The sequence below is a fragment of the Canis lupus genome, chromosome 17, assembly GCF_011100685.1.
Source record: "Canis lupus familiaris isolate Mischka breed German Shepherd chromosome 17, alternate assembly UU_Cfam_GSD_1.0, whole genome shotgun sequence".
Lineage (NCBI taxonomy): Eukaryota > Metazoa > Chordata > Mammalia > Carnivora > Canidae > Canis > Canis lupus.
Window position 1 is genome coordinate 18,666,405 of NC_049238.1, and position 14,923 is coordinate 18,681,327.

At 40.7% G+C, this 14,923-nt stretch overlaps 1 protein-coding gene across 15 annotated transcripts in view; it reads left to right on the forward strand.

Annotated features, from left to right (window-relative positions):
- Positions 1–9,200, forward strand: part of FAM228B (family with sequence similarity 228, member B) — a 35,404-nt gene extending 26,204 nt beyond the window's left edge. For 13 of the 15 annotated variants that reach the window (XM_038560918.1, XM_038560919.1, XM_038560917.1 and 10 more), the window contains one exon: positions 1,121–1,401. In XM_038560918.1, coding sequence (XP_038416846.1) covers positions 1,121–1,153 — 33 coding nt within the window. In that variant the 3' untranslated portion in view covers positions 1,154–1,401. Of the gene's footprint in view, positions 1–1,120; positions 1,402–5,673; positions 5,791–7,487; positions 7,569–9,117 lie in introns of those variants that run through there. The other 2 variants (XR_005372214.1, XR_005372215.1) reach the window with 1 other exon arrangement.
- Positions 9,201–14,923: the final 5,723 nt, after the last annotated feature.

Below are 14,923 nucleotides of genomic sequence, written 5' to 3' on the forward strand. Positions count from 1 at the left end.
TTATTTACTTTTTGGTTTCTTACCACTCTCACCAGTTCAAGCCATTGTGATCCTAACTGGCCTAATGCACTGGCCTCCTAACTGGTTTTCCTGCATCTGCGGTTGCCCCTGTATAATCCATTCTCCATGCAGAAGCTATATTCTTTTAAAACTGTTAGACCTGATTTCTCCTCTCCTCAAAACCTTTGAATGGCTTCCCTTCACACTTTGGATTTTATTCTAATTCCTTACCATGGTCTCTAAGTCCCTGTACCATTAGGCACCTGCCTCCCCTCCAACCTCACTTCCTGCCTTCTCTTCACATGCACTATGCTCCAGCCTCACCAGCCTTTTTCTGTTTTCTGAGCATATCAACTTCACTCCCATCTCAGGCTTTTGCTTCTGTCAGTCCTACCTGGAACACTTTCCCCAGATCTCTCCATGTCTCATTCCCTCAGTTCACCCAGACCTCTGCACAAATACCTTCTCAGAGAAGAAGCCTTTTCTAACTTTTCTTGTTAAAATAGTTCCCCTATGCTCCCTACCCCCTTTACTTGTAAAGAGGTGGGATTCAGGACTCAAATGGAGTACAGTACAAGCCATGCATGCATTGTAAAAGGAAAGAAGGCAGAGTATGTGGATATGGCTTGGTAAATTTTGTGAAGGAACATTGTTTACTTCTGTTTACCTCATTTTCTCAGTGAAGTGAGAAGGTCATTTTTCAGCTGATAGTGAAAGTGGAAGATTAAGATTCAGAGGTTTGAAAAAAGGGAATAAAGGAAGGTAGTCTTTTCTAAGTCACAATGATTGTAGTGTAAATTAGTACTCCAGACATCCTGACAATCTGAAAGAGGACCCCATAGGGAGTCCTTCAACTCATATCACGCATCAGTGACCGCCCTCCCCTCCCCCATGATAGGGTTGGTTGTATCCCAGAATTTCTGCATGTTTTGAATCCAGATAGAGTGAGCAGAGGCTGAGGCAGGTTTAGGTGGGGCCTTTGCCTGTGAGAGGAGTCACTCACCTCTGGCAGGACTAAGCTTCAGGGAGGTCAGGTCAGCTGGGCTGAGGAACTCTTTCTGCTCTCATAAGCTCCCCATTCCTCTATCACATGTTAACTCTTCTTTCCTGTCACCTTCAGAAGGTTTTAGCAACCAAAGAGCACACACTCTGATCCTTGGTTGGTAAGAGGACACAAAAGAAAGCTGTTCCAGAGGAAGCCGTCTGCCAGCAGGATCTATTCAGGGTGAGGACCAAGGAAGGGACTCAAGCACCTGCAGTAAACACTTCATTTTTGAGTTCAGTGTTTGTATGATAATTAAGAAATCACACTACCATGTATTGACAGCTATTGCAAATGTATTTTCCCCAGAAGTTAAATATTGTCTGAAAAATCCAATAAAAATAATGATAGCTACCTTACTGAGTGCCTATCTCAATTTACTTGATCTTTCCTAAATCAAGGTAGTGCCCCTTTTGGTCAGGCACCCTTAAAATCCACTGCTGCATATTTTCCCCAGGTTTTTCTAACAGTCTAGAAAATTTAAGAATTCATTTTGAGTATGATTACCCACTTGCTGATTCTGATTCTGCAGATCATCCTCTGGCTCATGATGAGTCTGACACAGTAAGGCTTAGAACACAGGGGAGCAGAATTTTGTTTTCCTTAGGCAAAGAGAACACTAAAAGTCATCCCTCTCCTAATCGTATGTAGACCTAGATCACACAGGTAAACCATATATCTCTAGTATTCGTTTGCAAAATGTCCATTTATTTGAAACAACCTAGGGTGGTGTTGGATTGGGCAGTTTAAAGCTCCATGTGCATGGGTGCGGCCTCTCCCTGGGCTCTCCTCCTCCATGACCTCCCCCACCCTTGACATCCCTAATCCCTTAGATCCCTGATCTAAGGGGCATCCAGGGAAGTGGGGCTCAGGTTTCAGCCCAGTACTTTAGTCTGGTTTTACAAGGACACTCCCTTTTCCTCTCTCACAATCCTCGGTTCACTGGTTCACTGGCTGGCAGTGGGTTAGTGGTGGGTTAGATAGAGGTCCCAGTGGCCAGGCACTCCACCGAGACCTGCGGGGCCCCAGGGGTGTGGGGTGACAGTCAGGGTGGGGGTGGGGCCCTCCATGGTGCAATGGTGGCATGGCAGGAGTAGAGGGTGGCCCAGGCCGGGCAGGTGACCCCATGGCAACATGTGGAGGAAGCATCATGACCCTTTTCAAAACCCAGGTGCCAAGGATTTCTTTCTGTTTATTTTACTTAGCAACTCTACCACGTGGCAGAGCCAGGATTCAAACCCTTTCTGCCTAAGTCTCTTCAGTTTACTCTCTCCCTTCAGGAATTCTATTACCTGTGGCTTCCAAGAAAGTGCCCACCTACGGTGAACATTTCAGGCCAGAGAAATTAAAAGAATGGCCAGAGCCCCAGTCAGTTGCTTTCATGGAGGTAAAGGAAAGTGGGGTTTTGGGATGTCAGTTATTTGGGCGATAGGACATTAATCCTATCCCTTGAGAACTATGTTGTCTCAGTCATGGTTGTAGTGACTACAGAACCAGGACAGTGCCTGGTGGAGACTAGACACTGGAAAAAATGCACTGAATGGGAATGAATGATCCAGGATCAAATATGGCTCAAAGTGTGGTCTGAGTGTCCCCCACTGTGGCTGCAGGAGGTTCAGGCAGGTGTCCCCGAGCCCAGGCTGTGCTTGCCAGTGAATTCTGATACTTAAGGGTCTGGGTAAAACAATGATATCCTCATAAAGAAAGTTTCATTATTTTATGTGATCCTATAATGTGTCGCACTGTAAAGAAAAGCTCTTGGATATTTCCTTCCTTTTGCTGTGCTAGCACAAAAAGTGATGAGACCTTTAGTATTTGTGTGTGTGTGCACAGAAAGCTGTGGGTTTCAAAAGTGCTGCCAGAAATCCTTAACACCTTCCTTACTGTTTTCTGGTGAAATCACGAAGAAGGAGGTATCGAAGGCAAAAACTGTTTCCTTAAAAAAGGGGGTCAAAAGTCAGATGCCTGACTAATAGTATTTATAACTCTTGCCAATAATGTTAATAGGATGACTAAAAAAAATGTAGTTATCTAAGATGTTTGTTAAAGTAGATGTTTCTACTTCTCCAAATCTATTGATTTATTCTGTTTGTGGCATCAGTGGAAAACATTTAATTGACTTTTTCAATTGCTGTCCTAAAATAAGTCTAAGAAGGCTTTAAAGCAAGATTCTGCTTATATTACCAAGAGTGTTATTTTGAAGACCCAAATAGCTGTCTGAATATTATTTTAGATTTCATTTGAAGGTGTTAAATGTATGGATAAAACTACAACTCTCCTTTTTGAGATCTCTCTTATTCCCAGATTTGTTTTTTGAGTTTGGGGTTCAGTTTGTTTTGATGCATTTATTGTGGCAGAACTGCACAAGAGCCAGAGGTTGAATACCATAGTTTTAAGAACCTGTATCTTTTTACACTAGTTCTTTTAGGTAATCGCATTTCTCTTCCAGATACTCGATTTTTATTACCTCCCCATTTGTTCCTTATAAGCATAAAAGCTAGAAGATGGTGGCAAGTGAAAAGCCCTAAGGTGAGATTTTAAGTGCATCAGCTGTACCCAAACCCATAGTGGAAACAGCACGTCACTAGATGTAAGTCCATTTTAGTCCTTGGCCAGGAACTGCCACTGTCTTTTCTTGACTAAAAAAGAGGTTTTGACTTATAAAGAGACCGAGCAGAAGTCAGGAACTTCAGGAGCCCTTTACAACATAACTAGTGAATGCCTGAAAAGAGGATTCATTTGATAGAGGATCCCTTTAGTTAGTAAGCTTTCTAGTACTTAAAAAAAATGATCTCGTGGTCTGATATGTAAGGCATTTGTTTCAGAATACTCTGGGTTGGGGGGCAGGGGAGAGTGAACAGGAATTTAGATGAACTAAGATTTACTCTGAATTGATAATTATTGAACCTGGGTGATGGATTCACAGAGAATCATGTTTGAAAATTTCCTTAATAAAAAGTTACAAAATATTCTTTGAGGTACAGGTGGTAGTTACACAGTAAAATGACTGGTAAAATACAGTGAATTTTGTCATTCTGGTTGGTTTCTTCAGGATTTATGTCTTAATATTCAATTCTGTAATTTTAGGCATTAGCTAGAGAAGACATTGATGAAGCTGTACATGTGATATTATTTAGAGAAAATTATGTTGTGAAGGTAAGAGTTGGCTACAGACTGTGGACCCTAAGTGTGTTCTAGGTAAGCAAGAGTGCTGCAGAGCAGCATGGCCAAGAGGATGTTACTGTATCACAGAGCTTCATTTTGCTGGGAGAAGGAGCCTCTTCTGATTCATTTATTTGTACAGCATAGATCTGAGATTGCACCACCTCCTTGCAGGATCACAGAGAGGTCAGGATTCCTAGATCTGGCTGTAAGGGATCTGAGAGATTGTTCTCACTGCTTCCCCTATTTGTTCTAGTACCGAATAGAAATTCTTTCTGACTAAAACTCACCTCTTTTTCATTTGTTCCCACATCACATGGAGATATGTAAAACCATCAGAAATAGTATTTAAGGGTAATGACTAATTAGTACTGAGAGTTACTATGAAATTAATAAAGGAGTTTTTTCTTTTTCTTTTTTTGTTGGAGAGAGGTAGAGAGGGAGTATGAGGTGGGGGGGGAGATTTTTTTTTTTAAAGATTTACTTATGTTTGAGAACGAGAGTGTGAGTGGGGGGAAGGGAAGAGGGAGAGAATCTCAAGCAGACTCCCCACTGAGCCTGCAGCCTCATGCTGGGCTTGATTTCATGACCCTGAGATCATGACCTGAGCTGAAAACAAGAGTCAAACACTTTTTTTTTTTAAAGATTTACTTATTTATTTATTCATGATAGACACAGATTTGAGAGAGAGGCAGAGACACAGGAGGAGGGAGAAGTGGGCTCCATGCTGGGAGCCCGATGTGGGACTTGATCCTGGGACTCCAGGATCGCACCCTGGGCCAAAGGCAGGTGCCAAACCGCTGAGTCACCCAGGGATCCCCAAGAGTCAAACACTTAACCGACTCAGACACCTCAATGCCCCAATAAACTTAAAGGAATTTTAATTTAAATAATATATTCATTTACTTTAGAGAAAGAGTAAGTCAGGGGAAGGGCAGAGAGAGAGAGAAACTTCAAGCAGACTCCCTGAGGACCCCTATGAGGGACTCCATCTCATGACCTATGAGATTGTGACCTGAGCCAAAACCAAGAGTCAGATGCTTAACCCACTGAGCCACCCAGGTGCCCCAAAGGAATTTTAATTTAATTTAATTTAATTTTTTAAGGAATTTTAATGAGTGAAGTTTAGTGTTAAAATGATACTTTAACATTTGTATTGTAATTTATAATTTATAAAGGAAGTTCACATATATTCTCATTTGAGCATCAAAAAAGGTAGGTGGGATTGCTCTCCTGTAGATTCAGAGAGAGGCCCTGCTGGAGCAAGTCTAATGCTCTATTATACCAATTTTGTCACAGACTTTACTGATGATGGAGGCTGGAGACATGCAATGGGTGATAGGAACTCTTTGAAATCTTTAAAAAGAAGCAAGAGGTTCATGAATTAGAAATAGTTTGGATGTGGTGTAATCTGAAGGCACACTCTGGTTTAGAACTTTTTCTGGGTTCTTCTTCCTCTATGCTCTCAGGTTCTCTTCCTGAACTTTACTATGTTCTTCAGTTATCTTATGCGAGGACCTTGTGACCTGAATATGTTGAGAGCTTAGGAGTGGAAATAAGTGTTTCCTCCCCTTACTCAAATGAGGGTAAGTGGAAAACTTCTTAATAATTTGTTTTCCTTGTTTGTATCATTTCATTAGAGATTGGATACATATTCTCAACATCTGGATATTTTTAAGGAAAGAAGAAAAGAGATGTTACATAAAAAATGATTGAAAATGTTGCAGAGCCTCTTCAGCAGAGAATTACAGACATTTTAATACAGAGGGTTGGAAAAAATGAAAGAAAATTTTAAATATTTTTAAAAGCACACCAATAAAAGGGTACTGTGAGGTTTTTTTTTTAATAAAGTATAATTTATAGAATCAAGCCAACATTTTCACTGGTTATTCAAACAGTCCTAACATTTTTGTGTTTATGATGAATTCCTGGAATTGTGATACACCCTACACATTTTTAAACTTGGAGTTTCAGAAGGAGAGAATAGAAGTATTGATTTGGAACTAGATTTATCGGGAATGCTTTTAGGTAAATGTAAAGAGAAGAGCAGCTTAAACCGTAAGGACATTTATTATTTACTTAACAAGAAATTGAGAGGTAGGTGGTTTTCTGGTGGGTTCTGGCAGCATAACAATGTCATTAATCACCCATGTTTTTTCCTATAATTCTTTTCTGCTATCTTAATATTTTCAGTTTTTCCTCATCACCCTTATATTTGTAAGCACATTTGATTACTTACAGCTTCAGGTGTTAGATCTGTCTGTGCTCAAGGCAGGAAGAAGGGGTAAGGAATGGTGCCAGGGTACCCTTTTCTTATACCTGATCCCTTGATCTGGAAGCAAGAAGAGTCCCCAGAAACTCCTAGCAGATTTCCCCTTAGGTCTCATTGTCCATAACGGAGTCACATCACAAGTGCTGGGTAAAATCTTAAAAAAAAAAAACGTGCATGAGAGAGCATGAGTGGGAGTTGGGAGGGGCAGAAGGAGAGGGAGAAGCAGACTCCCCGCTCAGCAGGGAGCCTGATGCGGGACTCAATCCCAGGACCCTGAGATAATGACCTGAGCCAAAGGCAGATGCTCAACTGACTGAGCCACCCAGGTGCCCCTAAGTGTGAGTGGTTTTATGTGACAATAAATTCAGTGTAAAGTCGACTGACTTCTAAGAAATCATCTGGGCTCTTAGGCTATATTAAGGAAGGTGGTACTTAGAGTGGGAAGCATCAAAACCTCCCCTTCCCCTCACCATTGCTGTCTTGTCACTCCTGATTCACACTGTAGAAGGGACCTTCACCAGTTGCAGAACCATTTAGAAGAGGGTGGAGGCTTGACAACACTTCATGAGAGGAAGATTAGGAAGGAATATAGGATATTTAGCCTGAGGAAGAGATGACAGGAGAGAGAATGAAAACTTTAAAAGGCTGACATATTGGTGATGGATTAGATAAATTTTGCGTTGCTTCGGGGTAGAGAACTAGTATCTCTTCCTGGCAGTGACAAGGCAGATTTCAGCTCTGCCTATAGACAGACTGGTGGTAAGAATGACCAAAAGAGCAGAAAGTTCTCAGATTATGGCTAGTTGATGACTTCAGACTAAAGCTTGATGATTACTTCTCATCAAAGGTGATGGGCTCTCATTGGAGTCTAAATTACTTCTGAGGTTTCTTCTAACCCTTTGAATCGATGATTTTATATAAAAACAGAATAAAGCATTTGGCTCTTTGAATCTTGCAAAACATGTCTGTATGCAGTGATTTGCTCTTAGGTGTGATTTTTTCTTTCTAAAGGAAATTGTATTTGGAGACCTTTATGATACTGAAGTATACAACCCTTTTTATATGACAAAAAAGGACCCAAATTATGGAAAGGTAAGTGAGATTCATTCATTCATTCACTCTTAGAAGCTCTAGGTTTGGGAGAAACCTAGTCAATTTAGAAGTCTTGTAATTACTCTGTATTCATTAAAAAATCTACAAAAGCATTTCCTCTGAGTTTTAGAATAGGAACCCGCAGTAATTTCACCTACTGAGGAATTTACAAGTGTGTGATAATCTTTCTGTTCTTTCATTTCTCCACTCACATTCAGCAAACTGGAAGACGAGGAGGGAGAGGAAGACATGGACAGCGAGTGGAGTGGGGGTGACAGGTGTCACAGAATCAGGGCAGGGAGCCATGGCCCAAGAGGCAAAGCTTCTTTCTGTGGGAGGCAGAAGGAGGGATTCAGGAAAAGCTGCCCAGAGAACCAGTAGTTGGGCTTATAATACATTTACACATTTTAAACTTGCCAATATAGGAATTAATTTTGAGTTGAAGGTTCCAGTTTTTTACTCCTGTGTAGCAAAAGTAGCCAGCTGGTATTATAAGTCATTAAAAAAAAATGTGTGTGTGGCTCTGAAGAGGGAAGTGCTTTGTTTTGCTTGTTCCAGAAAACAAAGGCAGATCATTGTTACGAAGATAAGAAGGCTCTTTGGCCCTGAGAGACTCACTAATATGATGTTGGTCAGTCATTTTGCTGCCTCACTTATTCAGGAACTGTTTACCTCATACATATTTTGGGGACCAGTATTGGGTCAGGTGTATGGGGGAAAGTAAAGAATGGGAAAATGGCCCCTAGTCTAAAGCCTATAATGAGGAATGAGGAGGAGACAGCTACCTTTATCTGCAATCTCTGTACCCCAGTGTCTCAACACTCATCCATACTGAGGCTCACCTGCCCTCCTGTTCTCACGGACCCTTAAAGACTGGTCGTCAGGTCTCCCGGTAGCACTCTTACTCCCAGGCCACTTAGGAGCACTGCCTTGTGCTCCTTTTTTTTTTTTTTTTAAGATTTTATTTCTTTATTCATAGAGACACACACAGAGAGAGAGAGAGAGGCAGAGACACAGGCAGAGGGAGAAGCAGGCTCCATGCAGGGAGCCCGATGTGAGACTCGGTCCTGGGTCTCCAGGATCACGCCCTGGGCTGAAGGCAGACGCCAAACCACTGAGCCACCCAGGCATCCCCATCTTGTGTTCCTAAAGCATCCTGATATTTCTCATGACTAGATTGTCACTGTGTGTGACTTTTATTCTAGACTGAGAGGTCCTTGAGGACAGGAGCTCAATGGAATGTGGCGTACGATGGTGTCAGCAAATATGTATTGACTGGTACAGTGATGCAGTAGGATTCTTTTTTTTTTTTTTGAAGTAGGATTCTTGACAGAGTTTGTTGCTTTTATCTGGATGATAGAGGTCAGTCACTTATGGCTCAGTGAAATGTCCTGAAGTAAGACAGATGACATTTCTTTCCCTGCTCTGCGGATTGACATTATTCATGGTCCTTATTCTTTGGTGTACAGTAGGATCATACTTGAATGCTTAAGATAGATTTAGCTTAATACAAACTGTACTGGGATCCTCAGAGTTATTTTTCTTGTAGGTTATGATCTCATCAGTTTGTGATCCTCTGTTTAGAAGACAGCAAGAAGAAAAAAAAAACAAGAAAAAAAAAACAAGAAGACAGCAAGAGATGGATGAAGAGAGCTGTTTTTTAATATAAGACAGGTACTTTTGTGATCACTGGGCTTTATTTTTTAGAGATTCCTAATTGTCCAGTGATTTCTTACCCCAAGAGTGACTGGAGTTGACTTTAAGAGTGTTTAGATTTTTTTTTAAATTTTCCTGTAGGAAAACGATATATATTAAAAGAGTTTATTTTTTTTAAAGATTTATTCATGATAGACACAGAGAGAGAGAGAGAGAGAGAGAGGCAGAGACACTGGCAGAGAGAGAAGCAGGCTCCATGCCGGGAGTCTGACGCAGGACTCAATCCCGGGACTCCAGGATCGCACCCTGGGCCAAAGGCAGGCGCTAAACCACTGAATCACCCAGGGATAACCCATTAAAAGAGTTTAAAAGACAGAGAAGGCCAGGCTTTATGCCAAACTGCCCCAATTCATTTTACTCTATATAGTGTTATTCCAGAAGAGCAGCATTAAGCCTCTGCCAGGTCTGAAACAAGCAAAACTCATAGAAAATGCAGGTAAGGGTGCACTAACTAACAAATCTTACACTCTCCATAGTTTTGCCTTTTACAGAATGTCATATGGGTAGAATCAGACAGTATATATAGAGCCTTTTCCAGGTTTTACTTTCATCCTTAAAGGATGTTTCCAAAGGATTAAGAATGTTTGGTTGGCAATTATTTTCCTTTGACACGTATCCTGCTGTATTTTTAAAAAATTCTACCCAGAAGATGATTTTAATCAACATATAGGAGCTTGATAAAATCCATTCACACTTGTAGGATAGCACCCCACTTTTAAAAGCTGGTCCCAGGGTACTAACTGAATTTCCCAGTGAATGTTACTAGTAGCAAATTTATTTGTCTTCTTCTTATGATAACACTCCAAAGATTTTTTCCCACACATTTTATTTTTTTATAAGTGTTTTAATCACCCAGTGCTCATCATGACAAGTGCACTCCTTAATCTGTATCACCTATTTAGTCCATCCTCTAACCCGCCTCCCCTCTGGTAACCATCAGTTTATTCTCTATAGTTAAGAGTCTGTTTCTTGGGTTGTCTGTTTCTTTCTTTTCCCCCCATTGCTCATTTGATTCTTAAGTTCTATATATAAGTGAATTCATAAGGTATTTGTCTTTCTCTGACTTATTTTACTTAGCATTATACTCTCTGGCTTCACCCATGTTGTTGCAAGTGGCAAGACTTCATTCTTTTTTTATGGCTGAATAATAATTCCATTACACATGTACACACACACACACACACACACACACCACATCTTCTCTATCCATTCATTTCTCAATGGACACTTGAGTTGCTTCCATATCTTGGCTGTTGTAATTAATGCTGCGATAAATCTGTAAATGTAGGGGTACACGTGTCCCATTGAATTAGTGTTTTTGTAATCTTTGGGTAAATACCCAGGAGTGCAGTTGCCAGATCGTAGGGTAGTTCTATTTGAGGAACCTCCATGCTGTTTTTCACAGTGGTGTACCAGTTTGCATTCCCACTAACAAGGTAGGAGGATTCCTTTTCCCTCACATCCCTGCCAATGCCTGTTGTTTCTTCTGTTGTTGATTTTAGCCACTATGACAGATCCAAGGTGATAGCTCATTGTAGTTTTGATTTGCATTCTGATGATGAACATCTTTCATGTGTCTTGGTCATCTGTATGTCAGGAATAAATCCCTCTTGGTTGTGGTGAATAGTTTTTTTAATGTATCATTGGATTTGGTTTGCTAATATTTTGTTGAGGATTTTTGCATTTATGTTCATCAGAGATATTGGACTATAGTTTTTTTTTTGGTGATATTTTTATCAGATTTTGGTATCAGTGTAATGCTGGCCTCATAGAATGAATTTAGAAGTTTTTTTCCTTATCTATTTTTAGAATAGTTTGTCTCCTCCCCATGTTTTAAGTATAGGGCGTCATATTTTACACTCTTTCATTTTGTGAGTTCCTTGACTGATTTTTTACAGAAATACTCATTTTTACTGCTTTTGTATTTCCTGCCTTCATACTGTCATTTGTTGTTTTTCTTTTCTTTTTTTTTAAGATTTTATTTATTTATTCATGAGAGACTCAGAGACAGAGATTTAGGCAGAGGAATAAGTAGGCTCCATGCAGGGAGCCTGATGTGGCACTTGATCCCAGGACTCTGGGATCATGCCCTGAGCCAAAGGCAAATGCTCGACCACTGAGTCACCCAGGCATCCCTGTTGTTTTTCCATTCAGTCTCCTTTAATACTTCTTGGTGGGCTGGCTTAGTGGCCATGAACTCCTTTGGTTTTTGTTTGTCTGGGAAACTTATGCTTATTCATTATTTTTAAGTAGGGTCCATGCCCAGCTTGGAGTCCAACCCAGGACTTGAACTCATGATCCTGAGATCAAGACTTGAACTGAGATCAAGAGTCAGACTCTTTTTTTTTTTTTTTTTTAATGATAGTCACAGAGAGAGAGAGAGAGAGAGGCAGAGACACAGGCAGAGGGAGAAGCAGGCTCCATGCACCGGGAGCCCGATGTGGGATTCAATCCCGGGTCTCCAGGATCGCGCCCTGGGCCAAAGGCAGGCGCCAAACCACTGCGCCACCCAGGGATCCCAAGACTCAGACTCTTAACCAACTGAGCCACCCAGGCACTCCTGTCTGGGAAACTCTCTCCTCCTAGTCTTGTTGGATAGAGTATTCTTGGTTGCAGGTTTTTCCCATTCACTTTGAATATATCATGCCACTCTTTCTGATTTGGAAGCTTTCTGCTGAAAAATCCAGTGATGTGGTTTCCTTTGTATGTAACTTTCTTCTTTGGTATTGCTGCTTTAATATTTTTCTTTATTACTATATTTTGCCATTTTGATGACAATATGATCTGCTTTTTTGATTTTGTTGGGGGTTCTCTGTGCCTTCTGGATCCAGATATCTGTTTCCTGCCCTAGATTAGGGAAGTTTTCATCTATTATTTATTCAAATGAATTTTATGCCCTCCTTTCTCTTTTCTTCTAGTAGGACTCCTATAATACAATTGTTATGTTTGATAGTCACTGAATTCTCTAAGTCTGTTCTTGTTTTGCATAATTCTTTTTTCTCTGTTTTGTTCAGCTTAATTACTTTCCATCACTCTGTATTCTAGTTCATTAATTCATTCCTCTGTTTGTTCCAGCCTGTTGTTCATTACATCAAGTGTGTGTTTCATTTTGTTTACTGAGCACGTTATCTCTATGTTATTCCTTATCTCAGTGTTAATTATCTCATAGATATCTCCATTGTTTTCTCAAGTTCATTGTGTATTCTTTTGAATATTCCTTTAAATTCTCTATTAGCCGTATTATTTATCTCTTTTGCTTAGATCTCTGGCTATGGCCTTGTCCTATTCTTTCATTTGGGACAAATTTCTCTGTCTTCTCATTTTGAGAAGATTCTATGCTTGTTTCTGTGTGTTATAAAAATCAGCTACACCTTCTGTTCTTGAGGGTAATGGTCTTATGAAGAAGAGGTCTATAATGCCTTGCTGTGCAGTATTTCCTGTTCGCCAGGGCCTGACACTTCCAAGAGTGTCTCCAATGTGTTCTCTGTGTGCTCTACTCTTTTGTCATGACTACTTTATCCTTCAGGCCAGTCATCTCCAGAGGCTCTCTGCCTGTTGTGGGGAGTGTTTGGTCCCTGGCCTGAATGTGGTGTGTTATAGGTGTGCTCTGGTCTGCTTGTTAAATGATACCTGTCACCACCACCCCTGGAACTGAGGCTCTGCAAAAACTCCTGGGTCAGGAAATGTGGTATGGGCAGAAATTTGGACCCATCTTGTGGAGGAGGAAGCCTGATGCACTGGGACTAAGGGAAGCATGACTTCAGAAAGGGCAGTTCCACTGGAGCACAGGGTGGGGCAGGGGTTGGTGTAAGCAAGTTAGGTAGCAAGTGTCACGGTTCTCACAGGAGGCCCTGTGCTCATGCTGAGGGATAGGGGAGGGAAATGGTGCTTGCCAGTTCCTTTGTTCCTGGAGGGGCCTGTGAATGCTGCCCCTTTAGGACACATTCTGAGATAAACAACTAATTTCCCCACTGTGTGTCCCAGGTGCTCTTCAGATCACTGTTTCCATGCCCTATATCTGCAGGCTGGTTGCCCTGCCTTCTCTCTAAGAGCACACCCAATGTCTTCTAAGCTCTCCCAGAGCCAATTATGCTGACTTTTATTTATTTATTTTTTTCCAAGTATGCTGACTTTTAGAACTCCAGGCTTTAAATCATGAAATTTGGCCACTTCTGCTTTCCAAGCCAGTTACTGTGGGGATTCGTTTTCCCCCTGTGGGCCTCTGTTAGTCTGCCTCTCATCCTTCTCCACTACCACATCTCCCTTCCCACTGGCCACAATCTGTTTCTTTCCCAACCGAGTCTCTTCCTACTTTCTTTGATGCGGCCTCTTTTCTACGTTTATTTGTGGAGGTTGTTCTGCCAGTCTTAAGGTTGACTTTGGGGTACTTAGGATGATTTGATAGTTATCTAGTTGTATTTGTGGGACAAAGTGAGCCTAGGGTCTTCCTCTGCCACCACGTTCTCCTTCCTCCTATCCTACTGTCTTTTACTCTTTCAGTTGAAAACTCAGCTGCTAGTCTCACTGTTGATCCTTTGAAGAAAACTATCTTTCTCTAGATGCTTTAAATTTTTTCTTGTCTAATTTTCTGTAGTTTCATATGATGTTTCTAGATGTGAATTTTCTTTTATTTATCCAACTTGGGATTCGTAGGTTTTCTTGTACCTGTAAATCGATATCTTTAATTAGTTCTGGGACATTCTCATTTTATTTTTGTTTATTACCTTTGCCATATTCTCTCCATACTCTCTATGGTACTCCAGTTAAATATATTTTAGATTTTCTCACTGTATCTTGTCTTTTTGGATACACCTTTTTGTGTGTATTTTTTATCTTTTTTTGTTACTTTATACTTGATATTAGATATTTTACTAATTATCTCTTCAGTTGTATCTAATAATCTTTTGTTAAGCTCATCAGTAAGCTATTTTCAGGAGTTATTTTTATAGTTCTAGCATTTTATTTCATTCCTTTTCAGATAGGTTTGGGGAAGGCTGTCTGAATTCAGGGTCTGGAAGGTCTCCATCCCCTACCAGGGACCTTATCCCAACGCACTGTTTGACTTGCTTACTACTGAGAGGGAGGTGTTGAGAGCAAGGTTAACTACTCAACTGCTAAGATAGCAAGGTTAACTACCCAACTGCTAAGATAGCAAGGTTAACTACCCAACTGCTAAGATAGCAACCATACCTGGGAGAAAAAAATCCACCAAGGATATGCTGGGACCATGGAGGAGTCAGTCTATACCCTGCTACCCAAGGTTGGCAAGTTCCCCCAGCAGAGAAGATAGTCAGAGATTGCCAGCTCATTCTGAGAAAGCTCTTTCCTCTCTGAAATTGTCCAATGACTTTAAGATTATGAATTTTTTTTAAGGGTGGTGGTAGTCAATATTCTGTTTTTCTAGTTGTTGCAGCAGGAGTGTTGGCCTGTGCAAACTTGTAAGTCCTAAACAAAAAGTAGAAGTCCTGTTGTGCTCTCTTGATATTTCCTTTTTGTCTCTCATCCTGGATTTTGCTGGCATGAACAATGCTACTTTCTGTTTCCAATTCTGACTTGGAAGTTTTATGTTTTATTTCTGCTATCTTGGCTTCTTTATAAATTTTAATATTTTAATTGAAACATCAATGATTATGATTATG